This window comes from Neofelis nebulosa, chromosome 7 (genome assembly GCF_028018385.1).
Source record: "Neofelis nebulosa isolate mNeoNeb1 chromosome 7, mNeoNeb1.pri, whole genome shotgun sequence".
Taxonomy (NCBI): Eukaryota; Metazoa; Chordata; class Mammalia; order Carnivora; family Felidae; genus Neofelis; species Neofelis nebulosa.
The window spans coordinates 40567389-40586784 of record NC_080788.1 but is presented as its reverse complement, the minus strand read 5'-3'; the positions used below and the strand labels follow the sequence as shown (position 1 = coordinate 40586784).

At 47.0% G+C, this 19396-nt stretch overlaps 1 protein-coding gene and 1 long non-coding RNA gene across 6 annotated transcripts in view; one reads left to right on the top strand and one right to left on the bottom strand.

Annotated features, from left to right (window-relative positions):
- Nucleotides 1–1682: 1682 nt before the first annotated feature.
- On the top strand, nucleotides 1683–17780 carry LOC131516414 (uncharacterized). Of its 2 annotated transcripts, XR_009264056.1 has the most exons (4): nucleotides 1683–2568; nucleotides 7461–7634; nucleotides 15462–15597; nucleotides 17247–17780. It is a non-coding gene; the product is annotated as an uncharacterized LOC131516414 (long non-coding RNA). The 2 variants fall into 2 exon arrangements; XR_009264057.1 differs by lacking the exon at nucleotides 15462–15597 and having other exon boundaries at nucleotides 1711–2568.
- Nucleotides 10203–19396, bottom strand: part of PARP16 (poly(ADP-ribose) polymerase family member 16) — a 29207-nt gene continuing 20013 nt past the window's right edge. For 2 of the 4 annotated variants that reach the window (XM_058737363.1, XM_058737365.1), the window contains one exon: nucleotides 17127–18538. In XM_058737363.1, coding sequence (XP_058593346.1) covers nucleotides 18400–18538 — 139 coding nt within the window. In that variant the 3' untranslated portion in view covers nucleotides 17127–18399. Of the gene's footprint in view, nucleotides 10851–17126; nucleotides 18539–19396 lie in introns of those variants that run through there. The other 2 variants (XM_058737366.1, XM_058737364.1) reach the window with 2 other exon arrangements.

The window sequence follows — 19396 nt, the reverse complement described above, 5'->3', positions numbered from 1 at the left end:
TTCTTATGTTTTAAATGTGACTTTATGAATAGCTTATAAGTAGACTCATCACCTGGTCTAGTTTGGCAATATTTTTCTTTTAACTGAAGCCTAAAGTCCATTTACATTTATTAAAACAGTGATACATACACACATATACATTTATGTATTTATTTATTGGTATGCATGTATGTATTTCTAACCTATTATTTTTTATTTTCTAGGTTTCCTTTTATATTCTTTCTTGCTTTCTTGTTTTTCCTTATTCCATTTTTCTCTTTACTAGTTTGCAAATTATACCTTTTTTGCTAGGTTTAATGGTTATACTAGAAATTTTAACATGCATATTTTATTTGTCTGAACCTAAAGTTAATCAACACCTTTAATTTGTTCTTTTTTAAAATTTTAAAAAATGTTTATTTATTTTTGAGAGAGAGAGAGACAGACTGTGAGCCAGGGAGGGGCAGAGAGACAGGGAGACACAGAATCTGAAGCAGGCTCCAGGCTCTGAGCTGTCAGCACAGGGCCCAACACGGGGCTCAAACACACAAACTGTGAGATTATGACCTGAGCCAATGTCTGACACTTAACCGACTAAGCCATCCAGGCACCCCACAATCATTCATTTTTATCTCTCATGGTTCCAGGACTAACTGGGATCACTAGGTAACTCTTGCTCAGGGTCTCTCATGTGGTTGCAGTCTGATGGAGACTAAGGCTAGAATCATCTCAAAACCTTGTTCAGTACACGTCTCACAGTTGATGCTGGCTGTAGGCTAAGTTTTCAGTGGGGCTGAACACCTACATTTGGCCTCTTTATGTGGCCTGGGTATCTTCATAGCATGGAAGCTAGGTTCTAAAAGGGAATATCTAAGCAGAGCAGTCCAGGAGAAACCATATTACTTTTTATGGCCTAGCCTTAGATGTCACATAGCATCACTTCTGCCACATTCTGTCAATTACATGCAAGTCATTAGACCAGCTCATATTTAAAGGAAGGTCAATTAGGCTCTATCTCTTGGTGGAAGAGTGTCAAAAAATTTGCAGACATGTTTTAAAACTATTATATACCCCTTCTGTATGCCAAGCACTAGACAAGGCACTTGGGATAGTGGTAAGTCACAAACCCTAACTTTATGGTACTTACAGTCTAATGGTAGAGATACACACTAATAAAATAATATTGCAAATATGTATAAAATTGTAATTTGATAGTGCTATGAAAGATGAACAGAGGGAACTATGAGAAATTATATCACATATTTGTATGACATGGACCAGGGACCCAAGGAAGACTTCCCCAAGGAAAGGCATCTGGGTTGAGATCTGAAACATTAGTGGATGCTAACTCTGTGAAGCATGTTAAAGAAGGGCCTTTCAGACAAAGAGACCAACAGCCACTGGCCCTGAGACAGGAGGAAAGGTGACCTAAGAGGCAGCCAGTATATCTGGAGGCAGATAGCAGAGGAGAGAGGTGTGAGACAGGGCTGCAGAGGTGGGCTGAGACCAGGCCCCTGGACTTTGTATGCTAGGTGAGGATATCGGCCTTTGGCCTTAAAGGTGCAGAAAGCTGTTGAGGGTCACTCACTGGCGAGTGATGTAGGCAGATCTGCACCCTAAAGCTCACTTTGGCTGCTGTGTGGATGGCCCCTGCCAGATGCTGAGTCAGGACTGGGAGGGCTGCGAGACTCTTGTCTGCAATACCTCCCCTCTCCATGAGACTCCCATGCACATGCTAAAGCCAGCAGTGGCCTACATCATATATCTCTAGGCTGGGCTCCGATACCCTATACTTGGCTTCCTCTTCTAAGGTACAGGAAGTTCTGCCATTTTGCATTCTTAATTAGTCACTCCTTTAGTCTGTCAGTTAGTTGGTATAGCAGATTGAAGAGTAGTCCCCAAAAGATATGTCCGCATCCTAATCCCCAGAACCTGTGACTATTACCTTATTTGGAAAAAGGGTCTCTATGAATGTAATTAAGTTCAGGATCTTGAGATTAGGATATTATCCTTGATTATCTGTGGATCATAAATCCTATGACAAATGTCCTTATAAGAATGAGGCAAAGAGATATTTGAAATGGACAGAAGAGGAGGAAGTAATGTGACCATGGAGACAGAGATTCGAGTGGTATGGCTACAAGCCAAAGAATGCCAACATCTGCCAGAAGCTGGAAGAGTCAAGGAACGGATTGTCCCCTAGAGCCTCTAGAAGGAGTGTGGCCCTACTGACACCTTGATTTCAGCCCAGGGATCTGGTTTTTGAACTTCTGGCCTCCAAAACTGTGGAAGAATACATTTCTGCCAGTTTAAAGCCACAGTTTGTGGTAATTCATTACAGCAGCCATAGGAAATGAATATGGTTGGGTACTTCTTTAGTTGTTCCTTCCTGATGGGATTTACTGGCTCCTTCAGGGAACTTCCAAATGCTGGAATGCCCCAGGCTCAGTCCTCAGAGCTTTCTTTGACTATTCTCTCTCTTTGTGACCTCATCCATTCACTTGGCATCAAAATACCACTTATTTGCTAAAACTCTCCACATTTTATCTCCTCCCAGACCCTTCTCATGGAGCCCAAACATCTTCACAGGTAGATGAAAAGATAACTCTTGTTTTCTACCCTTCCCACTTCCCCACCCACAGATTCTCCTGGCCAAGCATCCTCAGCCACTTAGTGCTCTAGGTAGAAATGTGGTAGCCATCCTGGATTTCTCCATTTCCCTCATGCCTTATATACAACTGATAGCAAGTCTTGTTGTTTAGATATCAAATGAGATCTGTCCCTTCTCCTCCATTTCCACTGCCACCACAGCCACCAGCATTTCTTACCCAGATGACTATCCCAGGCTCCTAAGGACTCCCAGCTTCTTCTTTTCTTCATGTTTATTTAGAGAGAGAGAATATGTCTGTGAAGGAGGGGAAGAGAGAGAGGGGGAGAGAGAATCCCAAGCAGGCTCCATGATGTCAGCACAGAGGCCCATGCAGGACTCGGTCTCACAAACTGTGAGATCATGACCTGAGCCAAAATCAAGTCAGACATTCAACTGACTAAGCCACCAGGCACCCCAACATTAATTGATTTTCAAATATTTCTTCAACCTGGCATTTCTCAATAAATACCACTTAACTGATGAATTATCTTTTTATGCATTGTTGGATTTACTTTGCTAGAATTTTTATTTATTTATTTTTTTTGCACTTGTGTTCATAAAGGATATTAGTCTGTAGTTTTCTTTTCTGGGAATGTTTTGTCTGATGTTGGTATCAGAGTAATGCTGGCCTCATAGAATGAATTGGGAAGTGTTCATTCCTCTTCACTGTTCTGGAAGATTTTATATAAAATTGGTATTTTTTCTTCCTTAAATGTTTGGTAGAATTCACCAGTGAAGGCATCCAGGCCTGAAGTTTTCTTTATGGGAAAAATTTTAATGATAAATTTAATTTCTTTATTGGTTATACAGTTATTCAGGTTATCTATTTCTTCTTGAACTTGTGTCACGCTTTTGCTTAAAGCCCTCAGTGTTGGGGCACCTGGATGGCTCAGTTGGTTAAGCATCTGACTCTTGATTTCAGCTCAGGTCATGATCTTGTAGTTTGTGAGATTGAGCCCCACATTGGGCTCTGTGCTGACAGTGCAGAGCCTGCTTGGGATATTTCTCTCTCTCTCTCTCTCTCTGCCCCTCCCATTCTCTCTCTCAATAATAAATAAATAAATAAATAAATAAATAAATAAATAAATAACTAGCTAGCTAGCTAGCTAGCTAGCCCTCAGTGTTTCCCCCTCACATCTACATCCTTGCTGTGGCTTGCAAGGCCCTGTCTGGTCTGTTCCTGCCCTCCTCCCCAACCTCATCTACACGGTACCTTCCCCTCACTCACCATGTTTCATTCACATTGGTCTTCTGGTTAATTCCAAGATTATGTCAAACTCTTCCCTAGCTCAAGGCCTTGGCATTGCTGTTCCCTCTATCTGGAAAGCTCTTCCATAGGCTCCTTATTCTCATCCCTCAGGTCTCAGATTACATGTCAAGGAGGTCTTCCCTGAATATTATTTTCAGGGTAGGGCCTGCTGGATACTCTCTCACACAGAATCTTGTTTCCATCCATAATATATGTATCACATCCTGTCAGTGTTTTGTTTGCTTATTGTCAGCTCCCTAAGAGCAGGGATCTTGTCTGTCTTGTTCACTGCTCATCCTCAGCACCCAACACAAGATCTGGCACAAGTGAGGTGTTCAATTACTATTTTTTAAATAAGTAGACTTACTTAGTGGTTTGGCCTACTGGTCAGTCAGGCAATGAGGAAGGCAGTAAGTCTTCTGTGAGCCCGCCTATCAGTCTGAGGTTTTTGCTCAGCCTGGAGTAGGTCAGGCAGGCACTGAGTGGGCTGGTTGCCCTATGGAGTGGGTCTGTGTGACTGATGAGCCCACCCTGTGAAGTCAGCCCAGGATTCTGAGGGACACAAAAAAGTGAAAAGCCGAGGTCTATTCCCCAAGAAGCTTCTGGCCCACCTGTCTACTTGGAGACTCACTGTTCCCTACTGCCCAGCCAGGACGTGAAATGGGATAGAACAGGGTAGACAGGGGAAGGTTGCAGAGCCTGGTCCAGCCTCTGGCAGCTGCTCCTCAGCAGTTCTGTTACAGGCCTTCCAAACCTCATAAAAACCTCACCTAGTGACTGACATGCTCAGGAAGAGCCTGTACAAGAGACACAGAGAGGGCTTTGTATCTTCTTCCCCACCCCACCTCCCAACCTCCCCTGACCTGGGTCCTCTGCTCATGGAAACTGCCCCACTGGACCTGGCTGCCTGGCCCCAGGAGACAGGCTGTGATGCACGTTGTCACTGCCTGCTCTCTACAGGGGCAGGACATGGGCCTGTACCTCTAGGGGCCACTCCTTGCAACCGAACCCATCCTAGGTACCCCTCTTCATAGACCAGAGAAGGCCCAGCTCTCTCTGGTTGAGGAAGAGACCTTGCATGGAAGCTAGAGACTTCATAGTTAATCCCAAGTTTCTTGAAGAATGTCCCGGTATGAGTTATGGGTGTGGCTCGAGTCCCATCATGCATGAGTACATGTAGGACGCTATCAGACCTGCTTGTGTGGGAAGCAGCTGCTTACAATAACTAGGCAGTGGCACCCAGGCCGCCAGCAATCACTGAGACTCACTCCTGCTCACCGACCAGCTCCATGACCAGGAGGCTCTACTCTGGTGACATCACCCTCCTCACACACTGCTAAGGGAAATGAGCTCAGGGCCGCCATCAGAGGCGGTATGTTTACTTACAGGGACCCTGGCTGTCAGCAGCTCATTGACTAGACATTCCCTGTACTAGCCAGCATGAAGCAGAAATTTCCTTAAACATATTATTTTGGCCTCAACCCACCATTTGCTCCCTTGCTTCCAGTTTTTTTCAAGAGGAAAATTCCCAGTTCTAGCCCCAAATGGAGCAGCCCAGAGGTGGTGGGGAGAGATCACAATGACCCCCTAAGGACCTTTCAGAGGTTAAGTTTCTCCCACCTCCCCAGTAATCCCTGGAGCTGCGAGATTATCAAACCAATTCTCAGTCACTCATGTGTGCATGGGATCAGAGGGATGGCCGGCATGACCTCAAGAGCAGACCCTCTCCTTCATGGCCTCCCTCATGGCTTCAGCCACCCTGAGCTCATACTCAAAGCATTTCCCAACTCAGCAACCCTGGCTAGGCCCTAGACCTCTCCCTCATTCCCTTCGGGTCAAGGATATTTCAGGAGAGCCCCAAAGCCGCCAGTTTTCACAGGCTCCAGGGGATTCCCAAGACGGGATCCAGGGGATTCCCACCCCCACCAGCCCTGGCTGAGAGGTACTGTCACTTGTCCCTCCCAATTCTCTTCCTGTTGTTCCTGCTGGAACTTAGCCATTCCGGGGGGCCCTGAGAGGAAAGGGGTCCTCAGTCTCCCCAGTGCTTTAGAATCTATCTGTGCCAGCAGCAGAGCGATGCCCTCCCAAGAGTATCAATCATGAGAGACAGGTGCTCTCTGCCTAGCTGGATCTGCCCACTATTGGGGCTGGTCAGGCAGGCCCAGACATGTCAGGGAGTCTGAGGCCTTACCTGACCCAGCTCTGCCCTGTGGCTTGATCCTACTTAGCTCAGCATCCTATGGCACCAGGGAGGGGCCCAGTGGCAGAATCAGGTCAGAAGAGGGCATTGAACCTGCATTTCATAGTGCTTTACCAAAGACTGAGGAAATGTCAAGGGTCCACATTGGAGAATGGGATAGAGGGAATGTCTCACACACAGATCTGAATTGGCAGCTTCTTGGAAGGTACTGATTTTCTTACGCAACTGTCCCTGCCCCCCAACCGGGCCAGAACTCCCTAAAACATATGGTTCCAATAATTTCAATTAGTCAACATGTCTAGTGAACCCAGAATTTATAAAGTAAGGAAGCTGGAAAGAGCCTTGATGAGGACAGAAGCTAATATTTATTGAATATCTACTGTAAGCCTGACATGGTACTCAACACTTTACACACATTATCTTATTCAATCCTCATAACTCTGAGGGAGATTAAATAACTCTAAAAGAGACACAGCTTGTATACAGCAGAGCTGGGATTCAAACCCAGTTCTGTCTGATCCCACAGATTCTACAATTATGCATTCTTCCATTTGACTTCTAGAAAGTAATTAACTTAGGAAATCAATCACATTTCTTCTGTAAACCAAGCAAGACCTGTAAGTTAAAGATGTGCTAATACAGTCCCTCCATTCTGCAGATGAGGAAAATGAGGCCAGATCACAGAGTGAGTCTTTTTATTTGTTTACTTGTTTATTTTTCTTTAAGTAGGCTTCATGCCCAGTGTGGAGCCCAATGCCAGGCTTGAACTCATGACCCTGAAATAAAGACCTGAGGTGAAATCAAGAGTCAGTGTTGCCTGGGTGGCTCAGTTGGCTGAGCATATGACTGTTAATTTTGGCTCAGGTTATGACCTCACAGTCGTGAGATTGAGCCCTGCATCATGTTCTGTGCTGACAGTGTGGAGCCTGCTTGGGATTCTCTCCCTCTCTCTCTGTCCCTCTGCTGCTCACATGCACTCTCTCTCTCTCTCCCTCAGAAGAAACAGGCTATAAAAGAGAGGCTATAAAAGAGAGAGACAGACAGACAGACGCTTAAATGACTGAGCCATCCAGGCAACCTACAGAGTGAGTCTTAAATTGACCATAGGACAGTGGCTCAAACTCAGATCAGTGTCTCTCCAGCCACCCCAGCCTGTCTCATAGTCCTAAGTCAACCCAGGCAAGACAAGGGTGGTAGAAAAGCTGTGGGCTCTGCCCTCTAGGAGACAAGACAGACAAAGATGAACAGAGAAACAAACAGACATATAGACATCCACACAAGCAGACATGAAGAGGCATAGGCACACAGGCAAAGATACACACATGGGTACTTATATCCATGTATTGTATTGTTCTCATCTATCTGTGGTGGTTCCTTTCCAGATTGCAAGTTCCATGAGGAAGCAGGCAGAAAGGGCCCTTACCCTGGGCTCACCTGTAGATGGCCACGCTCTTGCTCTACTCTGGCCACACTCCATTCCACACACTGAGAAGTAACCGGGCCCAAGAGGATGGATCCATGGGGAGCCCATTCTCCCATTCTAGATTATAAATCAGGTACATGAGACCCCATTATTTCCTGCGTAGAACCATTTGGGCAGACTTTGCCAGTAGTGTGCATACCCCGGAGCCCAAAAGGTGGCCAAAGGGCAGCTGTTTGTGGGGTGCATTCATGGAGTTTGGACACGTTAGGAGTAATACATGCTTGCAAGGCCACTCAAGATAGGGGACGGAGCCGGGATGGGGAAAAAGAGGCTGGGGCCACTTATTCTGCATTGCTGAATTCCAGCACAGAAGTCAGAGGAGTCAAGAATCCAAAATCAAACCCAGCCCTCTGGCTTATTGGGATTAAGTATTTTATTTAGCAGTTTGTTGTTTTGACTTATAACGTTTAAATATTTAGATGTACTGGGGCGCCTGGGTGGCTCAGTGGGTTAAGCGTGCGACTCTTGGTTTTGGCTCAGGTCATGATCTCACGGTTCATGAGTCTGAGCCCTGCATCAGGCTCCAGGCTAACAGCACGGAGCCTGCCTGGGATTCTCTCTCTCCCTCTCTCTCTCTCTCTCTCTGCCCCTCCTCTGCTCTGTCTCTCAAAAAAAAAAAAAAAAAAAAAAAAAAAAAACTTAAAAAAATATTTAGACGTGGGGCGCCTGGGTGGCGCAGTCGGTTAAGCGTCCGACTTCAGCCAGGTCACGATCTCGCGGTCCGTGAGTTCGAGCCCCGCGTCGGGCTCTGGGCTGATGGCTCGGAGCCTGGAGCCTGTTTCCGATTCTGTGTCTCCCTCTCTCTCTGCCCCTCCCCCGTTCATGCTCTGTCTCTGTCTGTCCCAAAAATAAATAAAAAACATTAAAAAAAAAAAAAAATTAAAAAAAAAAAATATTTAGACGTACAAATGTACGTCTTGCCCTGGTTCTTAAAAACATTAGGAGCTGCCCTGGATACCTCCCTAAGTTCCCAGTGCACAGTGCTCACAGAACAAGCACTTTATTTATTTATTTATTTATTTTTAACATTTTTTATTTATTTTTGGGACAGAGACAGACAGAGCATGAACGGGGGAGGGGCAGAGAGAGAGGGAGACACAGAATCGGAAACAGGCTCCAGGCTCCGAGCCATCAGCCCAGAGCCTGACGCGGGGCTCGAACTCACGGACCGCGAGATCGTGACCTGGCTGAAGTCGGACGCTTAACCGACTGCGCCACCCATGCACCCCAGAACAAGCACTTTAAAGATGTCTGTTAGTAAATGAGAAAATCATTTAGTGAATGAATTGAATGAGTGAATGCTTTTGCACAGATATAAACAGACAGGCATATACACTTTCAGGCACTCACCAACACATTATTGACAAGTATATATACCCACACTCCCAGAGATGCACATACCTAATCAACTTACATCTAGAAAGCCTGGTACGTGTTTATAACAAAATAACCTAAATGTTCATATGCACACTCCCACAGAAACTTGCAGGCACCTGCAGACCCACTCACTATGCAGAGGCCCACATGTTCCCTTGAAGATACCCACATACATGAGCTTACACAGAGATAGGGACTCATCGATATGCTGGCAAACATGCTTTTCCCACTGAGGAACCCAGCTCCAACCAGAAATGCAGCCGCCCAGACATGCAAACAACAGAACAGTCACATAAACTCACACCGATACACGCAGCTAGACAAAGACAACGCTGTAGGCCTAAGACAGACTGGGAGTGAGACACCTGTCCACAGAGACCCCCTGGCTGCCCTGGGCTCCCACACTGTCTGCCTCCCTCCCACTTCTGTCTGCGGCCAGAAGGGGCTCCTAGAGGAATTCCTTTTGCAGACTGGCTGAGAAAGGCTACTCTCTCCTCCTCCACAATCCCAGGCCAGAGTCCTGTGGCAGAGAAGCAGATGGTGTGTGCTGGGGGGTGCTCCCCCTTGCCAAGGACTCTGCCCTCCGTCCCCAGCCACCACCCGTGGCCTGCCAAGCCTAGGCTGTGTGCTGGCCTCTAGACAGAGACAGAGCCCCACGCAGGTCCTGCTGCCCCAGCTCTGCTTCCAAAAGCATGATTTAGGAGGGGCTGGTGAACAGCGCTTTTCCAGAGGACTTACTTCCTCAGGAAATGGCTCGGCCACAAGCCTGATCTCCAAAACAGGCGTAGGATGAAAACACCTCTGCTCCTCTCCAAAAACATGGGCCGCCACTCTCACTCAGAGCCCCTGTGTCACTTTTAGCCCCAGCATCCACAGCATTCCAAGGTGATGGACAGCAATGAAAGGTCCAGCGTCTAGTCCCGCTTCTGCTGCTGACTCGCTGTGTCCACCTCCATAAAATGACCCCTTTGGGTGTGATGCCTTCAGATGTAGTCAGAATGAGATAGGAGTCTCTAATTCCCCAGGCAGTCTCTGGATAAGGGTGAGGGGCTCCAATCCCAGGAGACAGTGGCCTGGTGTGGGCCTCCTCTTGAGTCACAGAGTCATTATTACATCCACAGAGCTTGTGCCAGGCAGTGGCTTGAAACAGAGGTGCCTCACGCTGAGGCAAAATGGGGACTCAGGCAGGAGTCAATGTCCTGTGTGGCCTGGAGACGGTGATCTCTCCTCTCCCTTTCCACCCTCTCGCCAGGTTCCCTAGGCCTCTGCTGGAGGTGGACACAGTGCTGCAGCCCCACCCAGTCGGGTGGGCCAAGAGACAGGAATGCTGCTCAGCACAGCTGGCCGGACAGGAGAGACTGTTTATTCTCTGCTGTCGGGAACATCCCAGACAATCAGGGGGATTTGGCCGCTGGCAACCCCTGGATTTGAGGACTCCAAGAAGTCAGCTTAATCAGAGCAGGCTGATGGCCTGAGCTCTGAGAAGGCAGCAGAGGTGGAAGGGAGGGGCCACCCCTCCCTGCCCCACATTCCATGCCATGTGCCTCTGAGCTCACCTCCTGGATCTGCAGTGACAGGGCAGAAAGGTGAATGGGGCTGAACCCAGCCTTTTAATCATGCAGCCATCAGGAGAGACTTCCTAAGTCTGACTCCCAGCATCCCAGGTGCCCCCTGCTTATGAGACATGTCAGAGCTAACGGCCTTAGCCTAGGAAGGGAGGTCATTTTGCATCCCCCAGACCCGTTCCAACCTCCCTGTGCTACCAGCCCAGATCCTTTCTGCTCAGGCAGTCCCTCTAGCTTCCGCCTTGTACTTGCCTGCCTTTCTTATTATTCCAGCTCGAGTCAGCTTTGGCGCTGCCTCTTCCAGGCCTTCTCACCTTGGGCAAGTCACCTCTCCAGGCCTGATTCTTCTGTAAAATAAAGATTACAGTATCCATCTCACAAGGACATTTTGAAGATTCAATGAGAGAATTCTTTCAATAGGCCCACCATGCAGGAGGCACTTGATAAATGGTAGTGCCTTTCTCTCCCATTCTTTCTATTGGTGCAGACCTCACCTCTGGTATTCCTGAGGGCTAGGCCTCTCTGGTGTAGCTTATAACACGTGCCCGGTCACATCTCTACCTATTGCTGCTCCCAGATCTCAGAGTGCTTTGGGGTTCCGTAGCACTCTGTAGAAGAGTCCAAGTTGACCCAAGGAGGCATTTTGATGCCAAGGCTCTAGAAGGTCCCAGAACATGGTGGGGTTTTTTTTTGTTTTGTTTTAGGTGTTTTTTGTTTTTTGTTTTTTGTGGGGTTTTTTGGTGTGTTTTGCCCATCTCTCATTTTGCATAGGTTTGAGTGCCTTGTCTAAGGAGGTCAGGAAAAATTCATCAATCCTGACTCATTTGTTTGGAATTCATCTTTCTATATATTTAATAAAGAGTTTATACCAAAAATAATGAAATTCCAGGATGGGAAAGAGTATCAGTTAAGGACCCCTCCTCACTGTATCTCCCACAAGTTCCAATTTAAACTCTTAAATAAAAAAGGAGTCTATTGGTTACACAGTGAAAAGTCTGGCTTTAGGCACAACCAAACTGAGTACTCAAACAACATCATCAGGATTTAGTTTCTCTTCCTCTCTTGGCTCTGCCTTCTACTGTGTTGGTGTCAGTAGGAGGCTTCCCGTGGCAGCAAGATTCAAGGCAGCAACACCAGGACCAGCCTCTCACACTGACAGAATGGGGGTGGGAGGCAAACGTCTCTTTCTCAGCAGCCCCTGCAAAAATCTTCTTATAGATTTCTTGGGGGTCACATGTTGGTATATGAACCAATCGCTAAGGCCAGAGAAATGCAGCTTGCTGATTGGCTCAGGCCTGTGCCACTGCTCCCTGCCTAGGGTGTGTGGGTAGAAGGAGCAGTCAGTCACCTTTACCCAGATCCAGTGAAAGTGGAAAAGAGGTTGGTTTCCCAGCAGGAAGCTGGGGTATGGTACCAGGAGGGTGAGTGAACGATGGACCACAAAAAGAACAAGTGTCTTCCAAAGGAAATCAATGGTCAAAGAACTAAGCAGATGAATACTTTTCAAGCACTCCCAAGCCCTTTAAAAATGTAATGGATGGAGCACCTGGGTGGCCCAGTTGGTTAAGTGTCTGACTTCGGCTCAGGTCATGATCTTGTGGTTCCTGAGTTCGAGCCTCATGAGGGGCTCTGTGCTGACACCTCAGAGCCTGGAGGCTGCTTTCCATCCTGTGTCTCCCTCTCTCTCTGCCCCTCCCCAGCTCACGCTCTGTCTCTCTCTGCCTCTCAAAAATAAATAAAACATTAAAAAAAATTTTTTTTAAGTTTAAAAAAATATATAATTGATGTGCTAGTTTTAAATCCCTACAGATCTCTGACAGGCAATGTGTTATAGGGCCCATTTGGGATAGGCTATACTTGCCCAAGAACAGTAAACCTACATCTTTAACCAATCTGTAATCCATACTTCCCAGGAATTCGGACTGGCCTTTTCCCTTCCTGTCCACACTGGTGGGCAGCTTGACTGAACTGACCAATGCTGTGAGGGCTGGAAGGCCCGATCAGCACCGTAAGCTATTTTCACCAAGGACTTCCCTTGGCTAAATGGGCACTGAAAGAGGGTTGACTCCAGGGGCCTCAACCTTCCCTTTCTCTCCTGACCCCCACAAGTCTCCTCTGGCCTTTGAATCTCCCCTGGTTGCTTTCTCTCTACTACCACTCTTCCCAACTCATTTCTAGATCCCATTTTCTTAGGAAAGACTTTGTCACCAGTCACTTATATGTGTGTATGAAGCAGCATCAAATCAGTAATTTAACCCTTCTCAGGACTATGTGCATTTTAACTCTGAGCCTTTTCAGTGAAACAAAAGGCTTTGTCCTGCATACCCCCTACTGTTCCCAAAAGGTGCAGAGCAAATGGGACTCTGAAATCAGGCAACCAGTGTCCACAACCATCCCTGAAACCCTTGCTCATCTGCACAGCCTTGCCAGTGTGTTTTTTCTTCAAGTATAATTTCGATCACCTTTGCTGACATTCAGTCATTACTCTCTGCTGTGGCAGGGAAGTTTCTTGAATCCTTTCATCCATTTATTCACTCAGCAGACTTTTCCTGAGTCTCCATCATCTTTTAGATACTGAGTATGCCAAGACAGCCCAGGCCCTGCTCCCTCTGACAGCCTGCAGTTGAATCTCAATGCTGGAAACATCACCTGCACACCAGATTTTTAACACAAGCAAAAAGCCTAGCCCAGTGGCTGGTATTCAATAGGTATTCAAAAAGTGCTGCTTCCCCTTCCCAGGGCTGCACCATGTGGAGAACACTGGAAATTTTCTAAAACCTTTTCCAGGTGGACAGGAGTGCCAACAGAAGTGGGTGGAGATGGTGGTTTCTATCTCGCTTCAGAATGTCATGATTTGTTTTGGATGTTCCAAATGTCAGGTTGGAGATCATGCAAAGAAGAGGGGCTTATTCTAACCAGATCAGGGCTAGAGGCAGCCCAGGACACTGTCTCCCTGGTACACAGCCCCAGACAGTTTGGAAACAAACAGAAACCCATCCAGAGGAGGGAGACTGACAAAAGCAAAAACAAACAAAGGCCAAGAGATGGAAAACTCACGAGGTGGGGCTGGGTGGAAAGGAGGGGAGCGAGGAGAGATGGGTGGAGGCTGTGGAGGGGGCTTAAGGAGGGTGTGTGTGTGTGTGTGTGTGTGTGTGTGTGTGAGAGAGAGAGAGAGAGAGAGAGAGAGAGAGAGAGAGAGAGGAGCTGAACCCAGCTCCCTCCACCATCCCAAGAATCACCATGGCAATGGGGAGGGTGAGTGCAGCTGATTCCAGGCCAACACAAACCTCCAGGGCTTAGCAGCAGGATTGGGCTCGGATGCATGGGGCCATGTTCTAAAGAAAAAGATCTGAATTGGGCTCTTTAAGTCACAAACTCCCTACCAGCTCTGATTTTGTAAGCAATCAGTATTTAATGAAATGAATTAATCAGAAATAATAGTGAATCACATTCCTATTCCATGTTTCTCTCACATACACAGGTACATTTATCCAAAAGCCCACAGAGTAAAACCCCTTCCCTTTGTGGGAAAAACTGACAGCTCATTGGATTCTTGGCACTTTCCAGAAGCAGTGACCTAACTTGTAGAAGGTCTTCTTGTCACCCCTGCCCAAATTGTCCCCACTGACAGTAGCATTAGTGATAGAGGGTTGATGGGTTTGCTTTCACAAGACCAAGGCAGCTGCAGCTCTGATGTGAGGTGGCTCCAACTGAACCATCTGGTCTCCTCTGCCATCAGTGGCCTGGTGAAGCTCTTGGCCCAGAGGGGGTGTATCAGCAAGGAGAGTGCTGCTTCTTTCTCCATGAAAAAATGTCTGCAGCATGAGCCCCTTGGGCCCCCAAACTCCAGCACTCAAATTTGCCCTTTCCTGGAGATGGCTGGCCTCTGGGGTCTGTTTCAGATGTCAGGTTGGTGCTAAATAGAACTGTGAGTCTTTAGAGTTTGTCTCCTTCCCGCCTCTCCATTCCTAGCTACCCAGAGATCTCACACTATCCCCCATTACCCTAGTCCAGGGTGGACCCATCCATAAGGCATCATAGGCACAGGGCATAGAGTCCACACTACAAAAATGTTTTAATTTCCTTTAAAAGCAGAAGGAAGCATGCCTGGGTGGCTCAGTTGGTTGAACATCTAACTCTTGATTTGGGCTCGGGTCATGATCCCAGTGTCATGGGATCAAGCCCTGTGTTGGGCTCCATGCTGAGTGTGGAGTCTGCTTGAGATTCTGTCTCTCCCTCCCTCTGCCCCTCTCCCCCACTTGCACTCTCTCTCTAAAAAAAAAATTTTTTTTAATTAAAAAAAGGGGTGCCTTGGTGGTTCAGTCAGTTAAGCATCCAACTTTGGCTCAGGTCATGATTTCACGGTTTCTGAGTTCGAGGCCTGCATCAGCCTCTCTGCTCTCAGCACAGAGCCCACTTAGGATCCTCTGTCCCTCCCTCTTTCTTCCCCTCTCCTCGTGCTCTCTCACTCTCTCTCAAAAATAAACATTTAAAAATTAATTAAAACTAAAATTTTAAAAATCAGGAGGAGGGGCGCCTGGGTGGCGCAGTCGGTTAAGCGTCCGACTTCAGCCAGGTCACGATCTCACGGTCCGTGAGTTCGAGCCCCGCGTCAGGCTCTGGGCTGATGGCTCAGAGCCTGGAGCCTGTTTCCGATTCTGTGTCTCCCTCTCTCTCTGTCCCTCCCCCGTTCATGCTCTGTCTCTCTCTGTCCCAAAAAATAAAATAAACGTTGAAAAAAAAAAAAAAAAAAAAAAAAATTAAAAAAAAAAAAAAATCAGGAGGAAAAAACAAGCTTGTAAGTGGAAGCAAACATTTTAGTATTTAATAGTAATATATTCATCTTTATACCAACACAATCATAAAATATAATTTTAAATATTTATTAAGGAGTCCAGGAAGGCAAAAGTGCCCATGAAAGTCATAATGTAGTCCTGACCTACTCTCTGCTCACTCAGGGATTTCCTTCTGTCACATCAAAATGTACCTGTCCAATGGCTCTCCATTAGCCTAGGAGCACCTGGAGGATAGGACCATTCTTCATCCATCCTCAAGTTCCTACCATGCTCACTGTTTGCCCCATGCTCACATCAGGTATTGCATTGACTCTCTGGGGGTGGGGTGGGGGCAGAAACCTCAGGGAAAAAGAGGGGGGACTAGGTTTTAAATAAATATTGCCTGAGAATTGCTGGAAACTGCACATTTCACATCTGTGCAGTTGGACTTTGTCCGCATCCCCTGTTGCTGAATGCTACTTGAAACTGCTCCCAGCAAGTTCGCTAATGATCTCCAACTCAGTAAATCCAATGGATACTTCCCAGGTATAATCCCAACGGCTCGGCACCATTTGACACTGCTCATCAAGATTGCCTTTTTGGCTTCCATGACACTTTGCTGTCTTGGTTTCCTCCTATTTCCCTGGACATTGCTGCTAGGTGTCCTGTGCATGCTCATTCCCTCTGCTGGGCCACTAAAAACTAATAGCAGCTGAAACATGTCAGCTATTTGCTCTGTGCTGAGCCCGACTGTGTCAGTTCTTTTAATCCTCAAAATAATGCTAAATCTATTCTGCAACCACCAGCCAGAATGAGCTTCCTGGAAACCAAATCTGATCATATCATTTCCATGCTTAAAACCTAATGGCGCTCCCTGGCCCACAGCTTTGAGGGTCTTGCATGATCTGGCCCGTGCCCACCTCTTCCGCCCCATTTCTCACCACAGCCTCTTCCTTTATGACCTTCCTGCTTTTAACTTCTCCAGCAAGAACTCTAGGTCCTTACATGTGCTTTTCCCAGTGCCTGAAACACTCTCCCTCCACTTGTTGGCCTGATACTGGTGGTTCTTTCGGGCTTCAGTTAAATATCACCTTTTCTAGGAGCCCAGGGGTGCTGCAGAGGATGGTGGTTGTGAGATTAACACTGAAACCTGCCATGTGCAGCTCCCAGCTCTGTGCTGCTTCCCAGCCACATAGCTTTGAGCAAGCTACAAAATTCTCTGGCACTTCCGTTTCTTATCTGTTGTCAGGATTAAATAAATCAGGGGCACCTGGGTGGCTCAGTCAGTTAAGTGTCCAACTCTGGATCTCGGCTCAGGTCTTGATCTCAGGGTTGTGAGTTCAAGTCTTGAGTTGGGCTCCACAATGGGTGTGAAGCCTACTAAAAAAAAACAAAGAAAGATAGAAAAAAAAAAAAAAAAAAGAAAAAAAGAAATTTGCACACGTAGGTGCTTTGCAGGTGTACATGTGTCACTTCTGTATTTTCTGACCCCAGACTATGTTAGGACTTCTTGCCAAGTATTTTCCAAAACTCCTTTATAACAACATGTAATCCAACCCCACTCCTGAGAATGCTTGTCCAGCTCCCGACCTTGCCAGACTGGCAGCTCCAGGAGGGCAGGGACACTTTTACCTTGATCCTGCTCCTATTTCTAGTGCCTGGCACATGGTAGGTGCTCGTATTTGTTAAATCAATGACTAGCAATCTAATACCTACTAGATATCCAGGTGATATATGGTGTCCAGAAAACTGTACCTTGAACAAAGGAAGAGAGGATAAGATTTTTAGCAGCAAGGCATACAAGGCAGACTCCCGCTGAGACTGAAAGCAGTCACAAAGGCCACTTGATAATTAGGAAAATACCTTTATTATCTCTGAAATCTTCCAATATTCAATGTAAAAACCATGATAGTGGCTTGTTCACAACTTCACAGATTATAGAAAAATGACTTTCTACCTTCTTTACAGAGATCTACCCCTCAAATCAGATGGGGCTCCATGATGGCTGAAACAGGGCAGAAAGGAAGGACAGAGAACACAGCAAGGAGATCTGCAGCTCCCTGAGCAGCCAGAGGCTTCTTCCCCACTTTTAAAGCCCAGGTTGGGTCCTGACGACCTGTGAGCCCTCCAAGGGAGGCTCAGTCCATGCACGCTGGCGGCAGACTGAGGCAGGCCTGTGTCCTGAGGTCCTGCAGCGTGGCACTTGTGGCTGGGAGGCCACAATCAAGGCAGCTTCGTGAGAACAAGAACAGGTGGCAGGCCTGCAACTCAAATCCCTTTCTCTAACACATGGCCAGGAAAGAGACTATGGGCACTGACCAAAGAGTGCTCTCGAAATCTTCTCCTTTTACTCAGCTCCCAAAGATGAATTTGTCAAATAGCTACTTAAAAAAGCAAAACAAAACAGAAAACAAACATGTGTTTCCATTTCAACTACAATCGGCAGTTGGTAATTTTTAGAAAAAGACTTGAGTTGCTGTTAAATTTGTCTCTTTTATCAGGTCTCTGGCTCCTTCCTTGCTCGTCCACGGTTGGGGCAGGGGGGTTACAGCTGTAGCAGAAGGCTGTTTGTTGATCTGAGAAAACTGTGAAAAGGTTTTGCACTCACATACAAAGGCTGATGGAATTCAAAACGATCCCACCAATTTTTATGAGAAACATGACTGTTCCTCTTGGGTGTCTCAGGTCAAAACAAGGCAACCGCCTAGTGATTTATAGTCCCCACTACACATATTCTGCCTTCCAGAAGGCATTAGAGAAAGGGCCAACATCTGCCAGGAGTGACTGTAAACACCCCACTGACAGCTTGGACACTTTGTTTTTAAATGCAGCAGGACTTTTTCCTTTGGCCCTGGCAGAAAAACCAACTCCCTAGGACTGTTTAGGAAGCAGCAGACAGGAGGACTCCCCTGAAGCCCCAGAGCGAGAGACTCGTGGTCCCTACTGAGCGGAGTGTGGCTCAGAGCATCATCAAAGGCAATCAATACATTTATGGCATATGATAATTGTCCTGTGGTCCCCAACTGGCCCCCAGGCTCCACCTGATTGGGCGCGGCGCATGGCAGGTACAGAACAGGTTGTCATAAGGCACATGGTCGAGGTGGCCCCCACACCAGAGAGATTATCTCTTTGCACGATTCCAGAAGTGTTGGAAAGCTGAGGAGTTGATGGCACTCACAATGAGCAGCAGCAGCAGATACAGGGATATCATGACCGTAAACCAATGGCTGGAAAACCAGGACAGCTGGCTTGAAGCCCTGCTTAAGGGGGGGAAAAAGTGATGTTGGCAAGAAGAGAAAAACATTTTTTTTTTAAGTGTATGCAACAACTTCTGGCTCAAAGATGATGAAATGATGAATCTCATCCTCTGGGTGAGCCATGAAATGAAGCTTCGTGCATGCTCCTTTGCTCAAAAAAATCTGGGGCTATTTGCCCTGGCACCGACACATTTTTCACCAGAACATCTTCTAAATGTACAAAGACAGCTATGCAATGAGCTCATCCTGATCTTCTCTTTCATAGCTCCTCTGGTGCCTTTTGTGACCCATCTTTTCTTAGGCAAGACTTTGGTATCTAGAAGAATGACTGTGCTCAGGGTGTCTGCCCAGATGGCAGCAGGTGGCAGGTAATTTAGCAGAAATCTTTTCACTTTTAGACATGTACAGATATCAGTCTGAGCTGGGGAAATCCTCTCTGGCCCACTGGGAGATGATCTAAACCGTCCAAGTGTGTACTGAAGAGACACTCCAGGGAGAAGTGGGAAAGGAATGGAATTTTCAAGTAGAAGAAGCCAGATGATTTTAAACCAGAGGATAATGTTCCTCAGACTCAGGAACCCTATGCAAATCTCCCCAATGTGGGGGATGGGGTGAGGATTTTACTGGTTTATGAAATCTTGAAGCATGGAAACACTGGTGTATACAGCCAGGAGTGGGGAGGATTACAAGTGACCCCCTTAGCTGCTCATCTGCTGCTCGTCCCCATCAGAAGCTCTGCCACAGACCCCAACAATGTGACAGGATCTCAAAGTGACCCTCGATCCCGGGGAACCCTGCCACCCACCATCACACTGCTGAGATGGGATGTGGAATCCACCACGGTTCTGAGGAGCTGACAGG